The sequence below is a fragment of the Chinchilla lanigera genome, unplaced genomic scaffold, assembly GCF_000276665.1.
Source record: "Chinchilla lanigera isolate Chin_1 unplaced genomic scaffold, ChiLan1.0 scaffold00004, whole genome shotgun sequence".
In the NCBI taxonomy this organism is placed as follows: Eukaryota; Metazoa; Chordata; class Mammalia; order Rodentia; family Chinchillidae; genus Chinchilla; species Chinchilla lanigera.
In genome coordinates this window covers 34707284-34725621 of record NW_004955405.1, presented here as the reverse complement: position 1 = coordinate 34725621, position 18338 = coordinate 34707284, and the positions used below count along the sequence as shown (strand labels likewise).

The following is an 18338-nucleotide window of genomic DNA, read 5'->3' as shown; positions in this document are numbered from 1 at the left end:
GCACTAAGCCGCCAAACCGACCATCCAAAACAGAGGCAGGTGAAACGCTCCCAGGCCTTCTCTTGAGCCTTTGTAAAGCTGTAGTCTCCTTAGAGCATGCTGGGAAAGGAGGAGGTACAGACTGCACGTCCCTGGCCTTGGGTTCATCCCTGTGGGGACCTGTGCGCACCCATTCTGCACAGCTGGGCCAGGAGAAAGAAGCAGCATTGCACAGCGGGGTCCTTGCCCTGGCCACGTTCTGGCACCTAGGATGTACTGCAATGGCATATGAATGCATTACTGAGTGGAGAATATTCTACCAGCCTGCTTTCCATCTGGCTTAGGCTGGGGGAACAGAGGGATCATAGTTTCAGATAAAAGTGGAAGAGAAGGCTGTCTGGCCATTAAAAGCCTGGGCTCCTAGGAGAAGAAGGGAGAGGGCTTCAAAATGTTGTCAGGAAAGTCAGGAAAGACGCAGGAAGAGAGAGCTCCAAAGATCCACTTGACCAGCATTGCAGTTTTGCCCAGGGACACAACCCTGCCACACGGTACTGAAAATCATCAAGAATGACATCCAGTAAATAGGCAAGGGAACTCAGTGCAGCCAGGCATGGTGGCACACTTGTAATCCCAGCACTCCGCAAGGCTGAGGCAGGAGGAGTCCAACTTCAAGCCCAACCCGGGCAACATCGAGATGCTATCTGTTTTGTTTTGTTTTTTTCCGGTACCGGGAATCGAACTCATGACCTTGTACTTGCCAGGCAGGTGCTGTGCCGCTGAGCTAAATCCCCAGCCCTGATGCTATCTAGATAGTAACTGAGGAGCAGCGCCAAGGCCCTCTTCAATCCCCAAATCAAAAAAATCCTTTAAAAAATGAAAGTACAGGACACATCAGTGTAACACTTCCCCAAGTTGATCGAGCTCATGCTGGCAAAAGATCTCAAGAACACAAAATGCCAATTTAGTTAAAAGGTAGAGACGCTGCTGTATTTCCTGTGACATGGGGCCACCCAGGCTTAGCAGCAGGCCCCAGGCCCGTGACGGGGAGACTCTCTGCACCTGCTAACACACCTTAGCGACCACAGATCTTCAGGTTCCTCTGAAGACCCAGTAGTTCCTCATTTACCTTTCTACTTGAAGAAATACTTTCCGAAACCTCATCTTACAATGGAACGTTACTTGTTTATGGGATTCCAATTTCAGTGTGGGTAATTCTTGACAGAGCAGCTGCCTGTACTGTCAGCATACAAGGCCACCATGAAGAATATCTTAATTTAATTTTCTTTTATGTGTTAATTCTGTAACTGCTTCCCAGGCACACAGATTGGTAGCCTGAGGGACATGAAGTACTTGCTGCGGGTGCTGGTGGGGGAGGACATTCTGCAAGCATTTTTAGACACTGAGGGGTGGACAGAGAATACTATTTTGCCAACAGATTCTTCAAAACTGTTTAGTTAAGGAGCAATTAGGGTAAATAAAGCATTGAGGGGTGTAGGTCTATGACATCTGCAAAAAACACAAGTGTGATATTATCAGATAAAAGTGATCTCACTATAAGGAGACACCTTTTGCGTGTTAAGTACATCTGTGTGTCAGAAGAAGTTGCTAGCAGGTTTTGCAGCCCAGATCATGCTCTGTGGAAATCCCGTGCTTCACGACAGTGGTGCTAAACCCTTCTGCCACAAGTTGCTCTCCAGGGTGGTCTGGGCTGGGGTAGGGTGGAAGGCATTGAGAAATGCTATGGGGGGAAAATGCCATTCTGATAAACCAGGAAGAGAGAGGAGTGGGTGAGAGTCTGAGCTCTACAGATAACCTCGGACTTCAGCCCCCTCCCACCTTGCCTGCGTGAGGCATGCGAACTCTAGGAGGCCGTTTCCTCTCCTGTAAGATGCTGGTAGTAACAGCCACACCCTCCCCGTACCTATGCGCTGTCCCTAGCATGAGGAAAGTCTTATCATATCCATAGGACCCTGTACCTAGCAAGTGGCCGTGGCTTGAACATTGCAGCATGGCCCTTCCCCCTTCCTGCCTCAGTTACCCTGCCCAGAACCTTGAAGAGAGGGCACACCTGATGCGGCTGGCTGCCTGCTTTGTCCTGTACCTGCCTTTGCTCTGGGGGGATAGGGGAGTGTACAAGAACCGAGGGCGGTGGCTCGGAGTGCAGCTCAGGGGCAGCACACTTGCCCAGGATGCATGAGGTCCTGGGTTCGATCCCCAGCTCTGATGGAAGTGTTTAAACTGAACACGTCCAACCATGGGGATTGGGAGAGGCTCCTTGACTCACAGTTCATCCCACATAGGAAGTGACAGGTGACCCCTCCAGTGAATGAGCAGGAGGCACAGCCATGCTGCCTACCTGTGGGTGGGCATGGGGACTAGAAGGAACAAAATGCTTAGTAATTACCGTGATTGTAGAAAGTGTCTACTACCCAGACTGCTTCCACGCACAGCGCCAGCTGAGAGCCGCAGCTCGAGTGTGTGACTATGTTAGGTTGTTTTTTTATTAAATGGAAACATTCTCTGCAGACCTGGCGTAGGGCCTCGGATCCTTTGAATGTTTTGCGAGTCATGAACCCGCTAGAAAGAAGGAAAGCAACTGCTTCCTGGGCTACCTGTCCTGGTCCGAAAATATGCTGGCTTGCAAGGAAAACAATGGTCATTTATGTCATTTCTTCCAGAACATAATCGCTGAGCATGAAATTCGTAATATCTCCTGTGCTGCCCAGGACCCAGAAGACCTCTCAACATTTGCTTATATCACAAAAGATTTGAAGTCCAATCACCACTACTGTCATGTGTTTACTGCCTTCGATGTGGTAAGTCCCCACCCTCTTTGCACAGATTAAATATTTCCCAAAATGTTCCTGGATTTTATTGATGGCCTAACTTGTAATTGCACTTAGCTTGGCTTGTTTTCCAAGCAGTAGGGTATGCTAAGTATATTGGTTTTCTCAAGCTGCTATGACAAAATACCATAGGCTGGATGGCTTAAACAACAGGAATTTGTTTTCTCACAGGAAGTCCAAAGCCAAGGTCTCAACAGGTTTGGTTTTTCTGAGAGCCTGGCTTTCAGGTGGCCACCTTTTCACTGGGTCCTCAAGTGGTCCTTCTTCTGTGCATCGAAATCTGTGTCCAAATTTCCTTATAATGATACCAAGTGGATTGGATTGGGGCCCCACCCTAGTGGCCTCATTTTAGCTCAAGCATCTCTATAAAGGCCCTGTCTTCTAATATCACCATGTTCTGGGTACAGCTTCAACATAAGACTATTGGGCAGGGGGCATAATGCAACCCATAACACAAGTGGAAAGTATTTTGGCAGGCTCAGCTTTTCTTGGACTTTTCACATGTTCACTCTTCAGTTCCATTTAGAACTCTACCCCTGTCTAATATCACAACTGTCATTACTCCACTACCAATGTCACGTCTCAGATTTGAGAAATTGCTTCTTCTGCTACCACAATACAATAGAGATCTTCCTGTTTTCTTGCTCCTGTACTGCATTTGTCAGTTTCTCTAGGGCATTCTAGGTACTAGGGCATAATAGGTGTGTCTGCCTCTACAGTATTTACAGTTTTCTACATTGGACGGTAGTTCAGTTAGACACTGACAAATAATCCTTGCAAACTCCAAGGTCTGGCCCAGATGCTCATTCAGAAGTTACCTTCATAATTATTTCCCTATGATATTACTCTTCTTATATTCATAGCTTGTCATTAAACCTCAGAACTAATTCTTATATTACAAATTTGGAAAATGAAAACCATTTAAGAAACCAACACATGTTCTTTTAATATTTATTCACCCTTAAGATGATAAAAGTTACCAACCTAGAGCACTGGGCATTTTGCAGTTGAAGCAGACAGAACAGGTATGACGGTGAGCCAGGAATAGTTGAGAAGCAGAAAAATTTGAAAATGCCACTTTAGTTTCATTATTCCGCCCTGCTCACTGATTTAAGTATACAGATTTAGAAAATTAGACAAAAATCATAGTCATATAGATCACTGGGAAGCCAGCCCATGCTTCAGTGTCAAGGGTAGAAGACCATCTGAAGCAGTCTCTTCCAGTTTGACAAACACCATGGGCCGAGGCCGACCAAATTCCAAATTTATACAATTATCAGGCCTGCCAGCCGGGTTCATGCTCAGACTTTTGTATCCTGCTGCAGGTACAAATGAAAAACATACATACAGTGCCCTTTAAGGCTTTTGAAGACTGAAAATGGGAAAGAATGCTCATGGGCCTATAAAAAAATTCCTTCTATTTTGAGCAGCCTGGGGAGAATAATATGGAAACGGTATGTGGCCACAGTGAGGATGGCAAAGCAAAGGCCTCCGAGGCCGCTCTGAATATCTCTGGATGCATCTGTTTGCACAGGATTAAAGTGTTGATTAAAGTCATTTCGTTCAGGGTTGACAAGGCGGCGCAGTCCTTGATTTGTGATGCTTTAAACACAGCCTGCTATTCTTGTGAAATCCAGTTGTTTCTTTAAACAGTCCGCTTCCATTCTGTCCGCATCTATTTTGGTTTGCAAAGCTACAACTTTCTCTATGGGAGTTGGCTTGGTGTCGCAGACAAAACAGGCAGACCCAACTTGACATCCTAGGGCAGCTACCTCCTCGCTCCCTGCTTTTAGACAAGTTTTGGAACTTTTCTGAGTTCCAGTTTCCTTACCCATAAAACAGAGACAAAGATTTGTGCCTCACTGGTTTTCACCAGGCTTGAAATAAAAACAGTGTGCAGAGTGTCTCATAAATAATAGGGTGCAGCGCCGGCTCCTTTGCTGCCGCCTTGCCTCCCTCTCCTTGACTACTGACATCATCCCCTTTTCTGCTAAGAGACATAAAATAGGCCTGCCGGAAGGGTATTTATCATGCAGTGTTTCCCCACCGCCATTGTAAAAGAGCTAAGAAAGTAAAAACAGGGGCTGGGGATTTAGCTCAGCGGCACAGCGCCTGCCTGGCAAGCGCAAGGTCGTGAGTTCGATTCCTGGTACTGGAAGGGAAAAAAGAAAAAGTAAAAACAATAAATAAAAATTCACACAGAGACAATGGAAAGCAAGCGTTAACTCCTCAGATCGCGTGGCCACTGCAGCGCTCTCACTGAATGTCGCCGGGAATATCCTGGTTTTCACGATGACTGCCTGCCCTTCTCTGAGTACTGCAACATTTTTCTCCAACAAAACTGGTATTGAAGTAACGTATAACTTGCTTTCATGAGAGTATCAAAAGCACGGTTCTACACTCACACTAAACATGTTGCCTTGGGCCATCTGCCTCCTTGGTTATATGACACCAAGATATTCAGTGAATATGGGGGAGGAGGTTAATCCAACTAATCTGTTTCATTTTAACATGCGGTCCCTGATCCGTTCCAGAAATGTGTGGAGAATTGCTTCAACTTCTGTCTTTCCATCCAGATGTTTGATTTAATGTGGACTCTCAGTAGCTTAGGGTTGTTGTATCGGCTCGAAGGATTTCCGTTTTACACCAATCTGCCATTTTAATCCTCTCTAGGTGAACGCAATTTGTCTCACTTCAAAAATAGTAACAAAGGATACCAACCTTGACCTGGGCCTTTGAGCAGTTCTGAGATGCAACAAGCTTTGCTTGTGCTTAAAAAAAAAACTCCTTTGAGCGTGAATTTTGTATCTTTATATAGGGCAGTTCAATATTTCAGTCCCATCCCAAAGCCTTATAATTCTTTTGATGTAAATCAGTCCCCTATGCCTCCAAAAGGGAAAAAAAAAAAAAAGAAAAAAAAAGAAAAGAATACCTTATAATGATGCCTTAAGTATACATGTGACTTTAGGCCGATGTGGGTGAATACATTTACATTTTTAATTGCAAGGTTTTGACCTCGTTCCTTTTATGGGCTGCCTGTTTTTGTGTACGATCATCACATACATATTTTTAACTGCCATTATCGAGAAGATTGAATGATGTCTAGGAAGTTTGCAGTGCGTGGACACTCAGATGGGAAATTCAAAACATTTTCCTACAGAAATCCTGTGGTCCAGGAAGGGACCACAAAGCTCCCCTCGGAAAGCTGGAATGTGAGTTGAACATAGTGTGTCTACCACAGCACACTGCAGATCCAGGAATCTGCTCAGATGCAGAGAGGGAGTGCAGCGCACTCTATTCCCCAAATTTATCTGGCTTTGTGGTTTATTTCAAAAAGCCCTTGACAGAAGTCGCATTCAGCAAGACAGATTTGGGGAAATATTACACTGGATGATCTCTAGGTCTGTTTCCACAACTCAGAGTCTATGATAAATTCAACTTGCAATATTTTCTGTTTTAGACAAGTAGATGAAAATAAAAAAGACTACAGCAGAATTAAATTAGAGCTGTGGCAGGGGGAGCCATTTCATACCTACAGGTCAGCATCAAGCCTACTCTGAGCTCCGTAACCCATACCCTCCGCATCACGGGAGCTGATTTGTGTTCCATCACTAACCGGCTACGTCTGGAACACATCTCACCCTCAGGAGAACAAATGTGTCCCAAACCCCGCCTTCCTAGCGTGACGTCGTAGGGGAAGAGACAGCAGAGAGATGGTAAGAAAGGAGGGTGTGTTGTGAAGGCTAGGAATGGAGTAGCAGGAGTTGTGAAGGTTAAGAATGGCTTCTGCTTGTATCTCCTCCACCCCAAATGAGGGACAGAGAATGGGACTGTAAGAAGGGGACAGCTATGGCATTGCCCCCGGATCCCCCAGGTATAGTCCTCTTCTGAGAAGGCCACTAAGGGCAAGTGACAGCTCTAGGTAATCTGCAAACTGTTGTCTTCTCCATTGTATTCACTCAGTTATTCCAAATTCCTCAGGATAAAGTTGATACAGGCAGACAGAAAGATGCTGGCGCCTTTGCTTGGGGAAGACCAGATGTGCTTTAAAATTCTGGGAAAGGCCTCATTCAATAGTTTCAAATGTTGGAAGATTTTCTTCTGTTTCTTTTTAAAATAGCATTAGCAGCCATGCCTTTCTGCTAGACCCTTGCTAATTCTCCCTTTTCTATAAAGAACACGTCTGCAGCCTCTGATATTTTTAACCGCGCTTGTTTTTATTTACTTGCAACGCCCCGATCGTGTCCTCTGAGGTGTCGGCCACGTGGTGCGGCTGAGTGTGGCTCAGAACGCGGAGGGCGAGTTGGCGTCGAGCCGCTGCTGGGGGCTGGGGGCGCATGGAGCTCCCTCTTCCTTGTGTTTGCGCGCTGAGTGTGGGCTAAGGAAGGAGGCAGAAACGACAGATGTAGGAAAACACGGTCAGGTGACTGCGTGAGAGCACACATAGCGCTCCGTCGCGGGGAGCACCAGCGAGAAGAGCCAACCACACCGTCCTGGCTGAGAGGAAGAGGGAACCGTAGGGATTGGCAGGAGAGGGCAGGTTATAAGACCAGGACTTGCGAAGGTTATAAATGGCTTCAGCTTCTGTGAATCCTCCACTGTTATCTCAAATGCGTGGGTCCAGCACTGGCGTGTGACTGTGTTTCTTGGTTTTCTTACCAGTTTACTGAAGTTTAAATTCCTAAGCCTTCTCTGAAACTCAAAGAGTATTATGGTAGGGTACTGAGATTACTGAAGGAAAGAGCTTATGGCTTCTGTTGCAAAGGTTGTCTCACAAAGTGCAAAATTGAAGGTGCAAAAGAACTTCCGGTGGTGTTGTGTTAGTTGGCCTCTGACAACTAAATCAACATCGTTTGTGAGTGTAGGCAGTCTTGTTCCTTCTGATTCTCATTTTCTCTGACTGAAAGTCACCTCAATCTGTTTGATTGGGATACTGTAAAAAAATAAATGGCAACATAAGGAAATGCGAACGTGCCCAGAGCCCTGAAGATTGAACCGCAGCTCTCCCCGGCTGGTCCTCCACAGACACAGCCGAGCAGCAGCCTACAGGTAACGAAGCTGTTCCATGGCCTGGCCGGCCGCTGGCACTCCTTAGCCAGTCGGCTGGACCTAGCAGCCCCTAAGAGTGGCAGATGGCGCTGATTCAATGAAAAGGCAGCACTCCCAGGCCTATGGCCCACCAACACCTACCCTTCTCAAAGAAAAAATAAATCATTTCACACTGCTGGTTTTACTTACCCATATCTGCTCTCCACTGGGATAGGCCTCCAAGAACTAACCAAGGTGTGAAGCCAAAGTGAGTGGTATTCCGAGATTGAGTCTTTCTTTTCTTGCTCACCCTTTTCCATGGGTGTTAGCCCCAGAGCCATTTTTTGTAAGGTTAGGAAGTAGGCATTCTGACATTCTGTTCACAAACAGGTTGCTTTGCTGCATTCGTACATGTTCAGTCATCCTTCAGGGCCCAAGGGGGATTGATTCTAGGACCCCTGTGGGTACCAGGATTCACAGATGCTCAAGTACTTTACGTAAAATGGTGGAAATTTGTGTATAATGTGTGCACCTCCTCCTGTATACTTTACAAGGCATCACCTCTTGACTATCTATATAATATTACATACCATGTCAGTGCTATGTAAATATGAGGTGTCAACAAAAATACAGTGAGTGGTTAGTCTTTTTAACATGTAGCCTTTTTTCACAGTAGAAGACACATTGCCATTAATCCCCCTCAAAATACTCCCCCTCATTTTGAACACACTTATCCCATTGTTCTTACCACTTCCTGAAGCAGTTCTAGAAGTCCTCTTTCGTGAGTGTCTTTCGTGAAGCAGCTGATGTGGCTTCCTGGACATCTTGAATCTATTCAAAACATTTATAGCAATTTCTGTCAAAAGAAAACATTGCAGTGTGTCCTCATTCACCTTATTCCTGGATCTGACACCATGTGATTTCTGGCTCCCAGAGTCAAAATGACAGTGAAAGGTAAACATTTTCAGTTGATTCAGAACATCCAGGCAGCCACAGCAGTGCAACTTACAGACAAGGACTTTGACAAATGCTTTAGAAAGTGGCAAGAATAACAAACAGATCAAGTATGTTCAGAGAGAGAGTGGCGGGGTAGGCGTTTTGTGAGGGATTAATGCGCAAGGTATCTTTCACTGTAATAAATTATTTAATATTTAAGCATTCACTGCATGTTTTGATCATACCTCATACTTGTGACAGTTTTTTAAAGTCTGTACATGTTCAGTACAGGCACAGTTTCCCCCGGAATTTTCTCTCTGATATTGATTGACTCTACAGACGCAAGAGTCACCAGTGGAAGAAGCTAACGTACTCATGATGGCCCCTGCAAAATAGCCAAAGCCAAGTGTCATGTTTGAGGGTGTGGTCTTCGCAATCAGCCTGGTGATGAGTCCCCACTTGGCTTTTCTTAGCTTCGTGGTGTGGACAAGAATGCCTCTAACCCTCAGTACCCCTGCCTGCCAAACAGAGATGCTGATGGTTCTCACCTCCCATGGTTACGCTAAGGATTCAGTAAGGTGACCCATGCTCCGTTTCCAGCGCGTGATGTTCAGTACAGCTTAGCTGCTGAGGGTCGGGAAATAGGAAGCTCAGTTATAGTGATGTTACAGTCTTGTCGTCAGACCTGAGTGGAGATTTACATCCCAGGCTGTGGTTTACAACATTTAAATTTGTGGCTACAGTATTCCTCCTCTGAAGGGAAAAGTGAAATTCCACATGACTGCACTCCTAGATTTATGGCATATCTACCATGAGTCAGGCACAGGTCCCTGAGCGCCACAAGCTCAGAGACCGGTTGGAGAAAGACAGATTTAAATAATTCCAATCCAACCATATCTGTGACATCTGGAGTCAAGCCAGCAGCCAGCAGGGCCGGGATGCATGAGCTGGAAGCTGAGCGTTTAGTTTGTGTAAACATGTGGTGAGTCGAAGGCATGACAACTCATTAATTCACTTCAGAAGGATGAGCTCAGGGCATTAGGTAGTCATCTACAATAAGCAAAGGAAATATCGCTTCTGCGTACAGTTGGCTCTCCCTATCCTTGGGTTCCGCTTCCATGGAGCCAACCAACTATGGGTTGAAAATACTCAGGAAAAAATTGGCATCTGTACTGAACATGTACACACTCTCTTGTTTCTTGCCATTGTTCCCTAAGCAATACAACGTACCAAGTATTTATGCAGCATTTACATTTTGTTAAGTGTCATATGTAATTCAGAGATGATTTAAAGTAGACAGGAAGTCGAGCACAGGTTATAGGCAAATACTACACCGTCTTATGTAAGGGACTTGAACAGCCACGGATTTTTGTATCCCAGGATACCAAGGAATAACTGTCCTTGTTTACTAAACTAAGAAAATGGACTCGCCCATGACTGAAAGGTGTTCAGTCACAAGGGTTAAATTAGCAAGGGCTTGAGTGTGGTGAGCGCCCCATTTCCAAGGCCTTCCAAGTTAGTAGAGCATTTACTGTAGCTTCTGATGGAAGCTTTCCCGGTCAGAGAGGGGAAAGAGGTTGAAATCTGGCACATTTTGTCTCTTTCACCCCCTTCTTCAAATCCTTTCTGAGTAAGAGGATGAAGGCTTCTCCCCTGGTAGCCCCGTTCCTCTGGGACAGGTGTCAGAGGCCTGCTGGCCAGCCATGTTAGACAGAGGTTCCAGGACAGGTGACCACAGGCCGCAGTGCATGGCCCCCATGGAGAACCTGGGCTGTTACAGGAAAGCCAGCCATGACTGAGTGTGCAGGATCAAGCTCCTGTATAGGGGGCCAGGGGTGACGTTCCACCTTAACAGCTGCAGTGGAATGTGCTGCCCCTGCCGAAGGGCATTTCTGAAGACGTATAAGATCAGGGTATGCAAAGCCCATTCATGATGTGGACTGATATGCAAAAGCAACTTAGGAAACTGCTCATGAAGTGTGATTCTAATCTGATGTTTAGATTCACACCTATAAATATTCAGAGAGCATATGAAAGTATATGTGTGAAATTCCCTATAATGAATGTGATCATTAGGTCTACCTAAAATGTACCAATAAACTTAATTAAAGAAAAATGTATATATGTGTGTATATACAAATAGAAAATGCACCAAGATGTTATCATAGTTATATACCAAATACCATGGTATTTTACAGGTGAATTTAATTTTTCTCTTTATTCTCTGTATTTTCCATACTTTGTACATGCACCCCTGTTATAATTGGGAGAGGAACTGCATGACTCTTTTAGTAGCTGAAATTACGCTGAAATCTGATCTCTGCATGTGGGCCAGATAATGCGTCAGTCCTGACCCACATGACCATCTTAGCAGAATTCATTGCATTTATTTCTAAATGCACAAGACCTGTAATTGGGCAGCATTTCCTTCTCTCATCCCCAAAGGTTCATTTCTGGCTGGTACTGGAGAGAGCTGACTGTAGGTAGAGCTAAAGAGATGTCAATGGATTCTATGAATACGCCCAGAATACTGCAGTTATTTTTGCCTAAAGATGTGGGTGAAGCAAGTTGTAGATGAGGCTTACCCCAGCTCTTAAAAAACAAGCAAAATGTAGCCGAAAGAGAAATGTGCCTTCTCTCTGGAGACCCCACCAGGGACCCAGACTAAAAACACTTTCCCCTGTCACCAGGCCAGCTGGGACATGGCTGACATTTGTCCAGCATTGGTTCCTGGGGTCTGCTTGTGAGGAGGTGAAAGGAAGGAGTTGGCTCTGGCCATCCACTTTCACCCTTGCCTATCCCTGAGGTACAAGTCCTCTCTTCTAGGGTCCTACAAGGCAGTGTCCTTCTTCTCTTGATCAACTGACTAGTTGGGCAACCTGGTGCCTGAGCACTTCAGGTAACTCACCAGGCAAAGATAGATGAGGAGAGAACCATTTTGTACTAGTAAAATGCTTAGCCATTTGGAACAGGCTGAGGGGAGCTGAGGGGGGCCATGATGGAATGAGGACGTTCTCCGAGATGGAGGCCAGCCCTTAGGTTGTTTCCTCTGACAGCGCTGCATAGGGCCGGTGAGTTCTGCAGCCGGGTGTTTGGGTAAAGTGTTCCTGTCTAGCACGACATCATGTATCCACGCTTCTCCAGGCAACTGTCATCTGTCCTTCACCCATCAAGTGAATCTGCATTTGCCGGGTAAAGACAGAAATCCTGGGGCGCCAGGTGGAAGGAGACCGAAACGTCTCCTGGACCAAACCGGCCTTTGGTGCCATCTCCTCCGCGGCAGTGATGGGTGCCGTGGGCTGCCAGTCTTGGTGGGTTTGGGACACAGACGATCCGAGAATTTTGTTCCAGGTTCGTCACTGCGTAGCAGCCTCCTCAAGGCTCTTTGTGATGCCCAGGTGTCCCTGCCCTGGGCTCCCAGTGAAATGTAGTCCTTTCTTCACGCACGCCAGGGTCTGCACTTCTTCATGGGGAGTACCCTGCTGACCCCAGTGAGTGGCCCTTCCAACCCTGGAGGCCATAGGATAGCCAGGTCTAGGCTGGAGCTTCTGATGCTGTGGGACTTACACATTTATTCCTGCCATTCTGAGAATGCTGTGCTTGTAAAGAGCACCCCCCAGCCTAGCCCAGGAAGGCCCCGCCCCATGGCGTCCCTCCTACCTCTCTCAGCTGCTTCTTTTCTGTCATATTTGTCAGGTGATGTGGAACACAGGGCTGTCAGTCTGGTTTTTTGTTTTTTTATTTTTTTACAGTAGTGGGCAAAACAAAGTTAAGTCCTTGAAGAAATGTCCAGGTGGACACATGGACACCCTGCGTGCCTCACCCCATACAGAACGTAAGGCGGTCCCCTTGAGTAGGTAAAATAAGTTTGAAAATATAGATACACACACACCTGAATTAAAAGTATAGAGTAAGAGGAAGATCCACACCGAAAGCTCTAGAACAATTCTCGCACTAGTGTCAGAGCCGAGGCACAAATGTGGCTCTGAGCTTCTCACCTTCTATAGGAAGGCAGATAGAGAAATGCAGCAATTCTGTGCTTCATAGTTCGCTGAAAGAAGAGTACAAGGTGTCATCAGAAACTATACTGTTACGTTTTCTAAAATCCATTGGGTAAAAGACACACTGCCCATGAATCCCCCTCAAACTCCCCCTCACTTCTGCCACACTTAGCCCGTCGTCCTTGCCACTTTCTGAAGCAGTTCTGGAAGTCTGCTTTCCTGAGTGTCTTTAACTGGGCCGTTGTGGCTGCCTCGGTGTCCTAAGGTGATTCAAAACATTTCCCTTTCGTGGTTACTTTGACTTTGGGGAACAGCTAGAAGTCACACGGTGTCAGACCCAGTGAATGAGGTGAGGCAGACGCACCATAACGGTTTTACAAGTCTGCCTTTCCATTGAATGAAATTCAAGTGGCATTCACTGTATTCTTGATCACAGTTTATAAAGTCACAAAAGAGGCCTTCTTGAACTAATGCAAAACGAGGCAAAATGGTGGGGTTAAGTATGTTCAAGTTGAGGAGGAGTATTATGAGGGGGATTAATGGCAGTGTGTCCTTTACTGTAATAAATTTTTAAAATTTAAATGTTCATTGTCTATTTTGATCACCCCTTGCCTGCCCCTTCTTCTCAGAAAACAAGTCTTCAAGGAGCCTTAAATCCAAAAGAACATTTCTCCTGGGTCCTCATGAGTGGATATTGTGTTCTAGCGTCCTGACCAGGGTTCACGGGGTGCGTCTTCAGTACACACGAGGGCTTCTCAGGGGGTCCCTCGGTGAATGTGGGGGGCAGAGCTAGCAGTGCAGCCCCACTGTACAGACACCCGCTGCTCTGAAGTCAGACCTGGGGCTTGGATGCTGGCTCTGAGACTTAGCAGCCGTGAGTTGGTCAAGTTAATCAAATGTGCTGATCCTGGGTCTCCCACTGGGAAAGTACGACGACAGATCCTAGCCTTCAAGGCATTCATGGCGAGGGCTACGTAGTCCACAGGAGGCCAGAGCCTGGCCTTTGGGGCCTGGGGAGCAGCGTCATGTGACAGCTGCTAAGCTTCCTGTCACCAGTACGGAGAGAATGAGGGACACTTCCTGGACACGGGTAGGCAGACTTAGCGCAGGATCCAGCCTCGCACTGCCGGGAGTAGATGGACTGCGTGTTCACCAGCACGTGTCCACACCACAGGAGTTTTCAGGTGGGCTGGGCAAAAGCTGGACCACAGGAGATTCAGCTTTCACCACTTGGAGCGGAGATCTCAGGGCTGCAGGTTACAGAGGAGCTGGGCAGAGGGTAGGTTGGCGTGCAGTGTGGAAACTGAAGAGTCGAAACAAGATTTGTGGCCAAAAGGATGGCCAGCCCGCTGGGACAGGGAGGTGGCCCGTGCTGACCCCTACTGGCAGGGTTGCTCAGCTCCCTCAGTCAAAGAAAAAGAGGCACTTGGAACCCACGGTGAAGAGAAAAAATGAATGTAAGATTATTTCTGTCATTTTTAATCATTATCAAAATGGAAAATTATTTGTTACCATTATGAATTAGCATTTTCATTTAAATAAAGTTCAAAACTTATGAAGAGGCCCAAAAAAGAGTCACCCACAGTGAGGGTGTAGCTCAGACGTAGAGGACTTGCCTAACATCAGTGAGGACCTGGATTCGAACCCAGCACTGAAAAAATGGGAGGCAGTGAGAGATCCACAATCTTAGTACTCACTAATAACTACAGTTAACATTTTGATGTGTATCCCTATTTCCTATGTACACATACAGATTTATTGAAACGTGTTTGAATGCAAGCATATATTATTACATGGTGTTTTAATGGAGTTTTTTGGCTTTTGTTTTTTTTTTGAGACAGGGTCTGCCTATGTAGCCCAGGCTGACCTTGAATTCACTATGTAACCCAAGCTGGCCTCAAACTTGCAGGAATTCTCCTGCCTCAGCCTCCTGAGTGCTAGGACTACAGGTGTGCTGCACCACACGTGGCATAATCAGTGTTTTTAATGACTCAATTTTCATGTCAAATGGCTACCTACTGTGTAGTATACTTAATTAGATTCCTGCTCATGAAGTTTTTACACACTGCAGTGAGTATATTCCATTGAACTAAGCCTAAAAGGCTTTCAAACTAAGAAGAGGAATCCTAGTGATGCACAAGTGAATATAAATTAAATTAATTGCTTGGGGGGCCAGAGCTTTTCCTAGGGGACAGATTGCCTGCAATCTGTGCTGTCATTTTTCTAATAGCAGTATGATAAATGTCAAGCCTTAATGACCCGGATGAGGATGGAGGGGGCAACTCTGTCTCCCTGTGCCTCCTGTGGAACTGCGGGGAGACACATCTTCGGTAAGCGCTGCCTGCATGCTGTAGGTGGGGCTCAGGCCAGGCACCTGGGACACAGCCCTCAGCACACGAAGGAGCTCAGCAAATGCCCCCGATGTAGATGGGGTGTCTCCTTAAATTCCTCTCCCAGCATCTCTTAATCCATAGGGAAGAGAAAAAGAAAGAGATTTTGAAGTGTCCCCGCTGCTCCTCATTCGATTAGCGCCACATGCCATTGTCCGAAGTAAGCTGCTGCTGGAGCAGGGCGTGTTGCCTCCCATCCCACCTTATCCTGGATCACGGGGTGCGAGGACCCCTGTGCTGATGGTCCTGCCGGACTCAGGCAAACTGCAGGGCCACTAGGTGCCCTCACCCAAGCCAAGATGAGGGGTGCATCCTAGCGCTTCCTTACTTCATTTTCAGACTTCTAAGATTACGCAAGTCTTTCCTTTTCCTCAAGCAGAGCTCTAAATGGTCAGGAACACAGCCTGGTCTAGAATCCCAGTTCAGCCAGCTGCTGGCTTCGGGAGCAAGTTATCTAACCTTCCTGGGCTTGATTGCTAACCTGTAGCACAGGGATAGTGTTAGGACTGAATAGAGTCCACGAGGAACACCAGCTGTCCGCGGTACATGGCACATAGTAAACAGTAAACATTAGCTGGTATTGTCGTTGAGTTACACATTGTAAGTAGCGGATTTCAGTCCAGTAAGGTGACCACTGCATATGGAATGATCCCCTATTTTGAGATAAGAAAACAGCAGCTCAGAGTATGTTCTTTCCAGTAATCATTCTCAACACCCAAACCAAACACACACACGCACATGCAACCTCTTTCCATCCGTCGTCTATATAAGGTTAAAAGTACTCAGTCAAGGCTCCTTGCAGCCAGGCGTGGTGGCACACACCTGTAACCCCCATACTCTGGGAGGCTGAGGCAGGAGAATCGTAAGTTCAAGCCCAACCTGGGCAACTTAGCAATTTAACAAGACTCTGTCTCAAAATAAAAATAAGAAGGGTTGGGGATATAGCTCAGTGCAAAGGCCCTGGGTTCAATCCCCAGTCCTGGGGTTGGGGAAACATCTACCATAATCTATGTGTTTAAAAAAAACTTGTGCTGGGAAGGTGAGGGTGAGTGACGATCTTCCACTAAGCTGTGTGAGGTCAGAGGCAGGCCCAAAGGGTAAGCCCTGGGGGAGTGAGGTGGTAGTTGGATTTACACCCACAGGCGGAGGTAACGAGATGATTGGGCCAATTTAAAAGGCCACTGAAGCTCCATGGCGTGGACCAGTGCGTCTGAAGGGACACCTTCACACCTACTGCGGTCACACACCTCAGTGTCCCATGGCCAGAGGACACTGCTCCTGGCAGCCCTAAGTCTGGCTTCTCCCCTTCCGATGCCCGGATGAGGTTCAGCTGAGCTTCCACAGCATGGTCATCATCACCTGGCATCCGGTAACAGGCTGTGCAGCAAACACACCAAATGCAGCACTAGAAGACAGTACCCACTCATCTTGCTGCTGACTCTGCCCCAGCAGGACTCGTGCTGGGCACGCAACTCTGCTCTTCCGCGCTCAGCAGCGTGTGGGGCTCCCTCGCCTTGAGCAGCTCAGCTGGCTGCAGACACCACGCCCAGGTCTCCTCCATGTGCCTGCTGACGGGCGGCGCCTTCTCTCTGGCATCGGGGCCTGCGCTGTGGTGGCTGGACCTCTGTTCCTCCCCAGACCACCGGTCCCTGTGCCCAGCTCAGCCTCCTCACACGCACCCTGCATGCCAGACTCTGCACAGGACTGGTTTCCCCACAGCCGATGCTCCGAGAGGCCCAGGCAGGGGCTGCATGACTCCTGACAGTCCGTGTGACAGTGGGATTGTAATTATATTACTACTGATTAGTGTCATGCCCTTACTGCATAATTACACCCTGGCACAGTATCATTTTCAGCTTTGTCCCATGGTGGCCTGCCCTCAGGATGACAGGTCTTCTCCGATCGTGCTGGGGATCCTCACGAGAGGCTGGGGAAGTGACCTGGAAAGTAGGGTTTCCTCGCAAGTTTGTGTGTGTCCTTAGGTCCCACTGCATGATCACCTGTTCCCCAAAAGAGCTCTGGTGCTTGGGGACAGGGAGCATCACGCTCAGGCAGGTGTGTTGGTGCCTGGGCCTCTTCTCTTCTGGCATCTATAATGCAAACATCATGGCTGCAGAAAGACAGGGAGGGTAACAGCTCTTTACTGTATACTGCAAAGCATTCTGTTATGGTTTATGTCTGTGTGTCCCCTCCAAAGCCTCATGCGACCATGGGGGCAGGCTATCAGAGTTGAATGATTGTGGGTGTGAGAGCTACACCCGCCCTGGGGTGGATTGTTTGCATATGTAAGGGAAAGGAAAAGAGTGCTTGGGGACATTCCTCCCCATTCCACCCTGGTGTGTGCTTGCAGCTGAGCTGTGTTCTGCCACCATGAGCTGTAGCTCTCTGCCATGTGCCACTCTGCCTTATAATCTGCCAAGTACGGACTGAAACTTCCACGAACTGTAAGCGAAATAAACCTTTCCTTCCTTAATTTTGGGTGTCAGGTATTTTGTCCCAGCAGCAAGAAAAAAGTAACCAAGACACATTCCAAAATAAAACAAGATGTCAAGATAGAAGCCAAACCAGGAGCAGTCATTTGGCAGAAAACCTTCCAGTCCAGTCTCTGCATCTCATTTCAGTGGTTTTCCTAATATCAGGAACTAATTTAAAAGGAAACGGCAGAACTCCTAACCTGTTATCTTGCAAACCTTTCAGCGTCCCGTAATTGTCATGAGAAAAATGTCATTGCTCAAATGAGCAGCTTTGAGTTCAGTTGAAGACAGGGGAGCTGAAAGCAGATCTCACTTTCAGGAACCTGTTTTAGGCTAGGGATAAGGGACTCACACCCTTGAAGCTGCCCGGGTCGGCACATGCAGACTGCGAGTCTCAGTCACGGAGCGTCACTCGTCTCCCTGGGTCCAGCGTCCCAGCCAGAGTGCAAGTGTCTGCAGTGCCGGACAGATGACACCAACCGTCTTCCACAGCAGGGAGCAGGCCAAGAGCTGCGGCTTCGTCCCCTGATGCCAGGGGAGCCAGAAGCTCCAACCACTTTCCCGAGGGACCCAAGAGGCAAAGCTGACGATGATGTGAGCGCAGTTGTAGGCAGTGGGAAGGGCTCGGCCTGCTTTGTGCAGTGAGGGCCGAGGCTCTCCCAGTCCTCCCCCATCATCCCTTGT

The 18338-nt window shown here is 47.3% G+C and overlaps 1 protein-coding gene across 2 annotated transcripts in view; it reads left to right on the top strand.

Moving 5' to 3' along the window:
- The window catches only part of Anks1b (ankyrin repeat and sterile alpha motif domain containing 1B), a gene marked incomplete at its 5' end in the record, with an annotated part of 1074464 nt that overhangs the window by 1050455 nt on the left and 5671 nt on the right, over window positions 1–18338 (top strand). For both annotated transcript variants that reach the window (XM_005374511.2, XM_013518589.1), the window contains 1 exon segment: window positions 2658–2795. In XM_005374511.2, coding sequence (XP_005374568.1) covers window positions 2658–2795 — 138 coding nt within the window.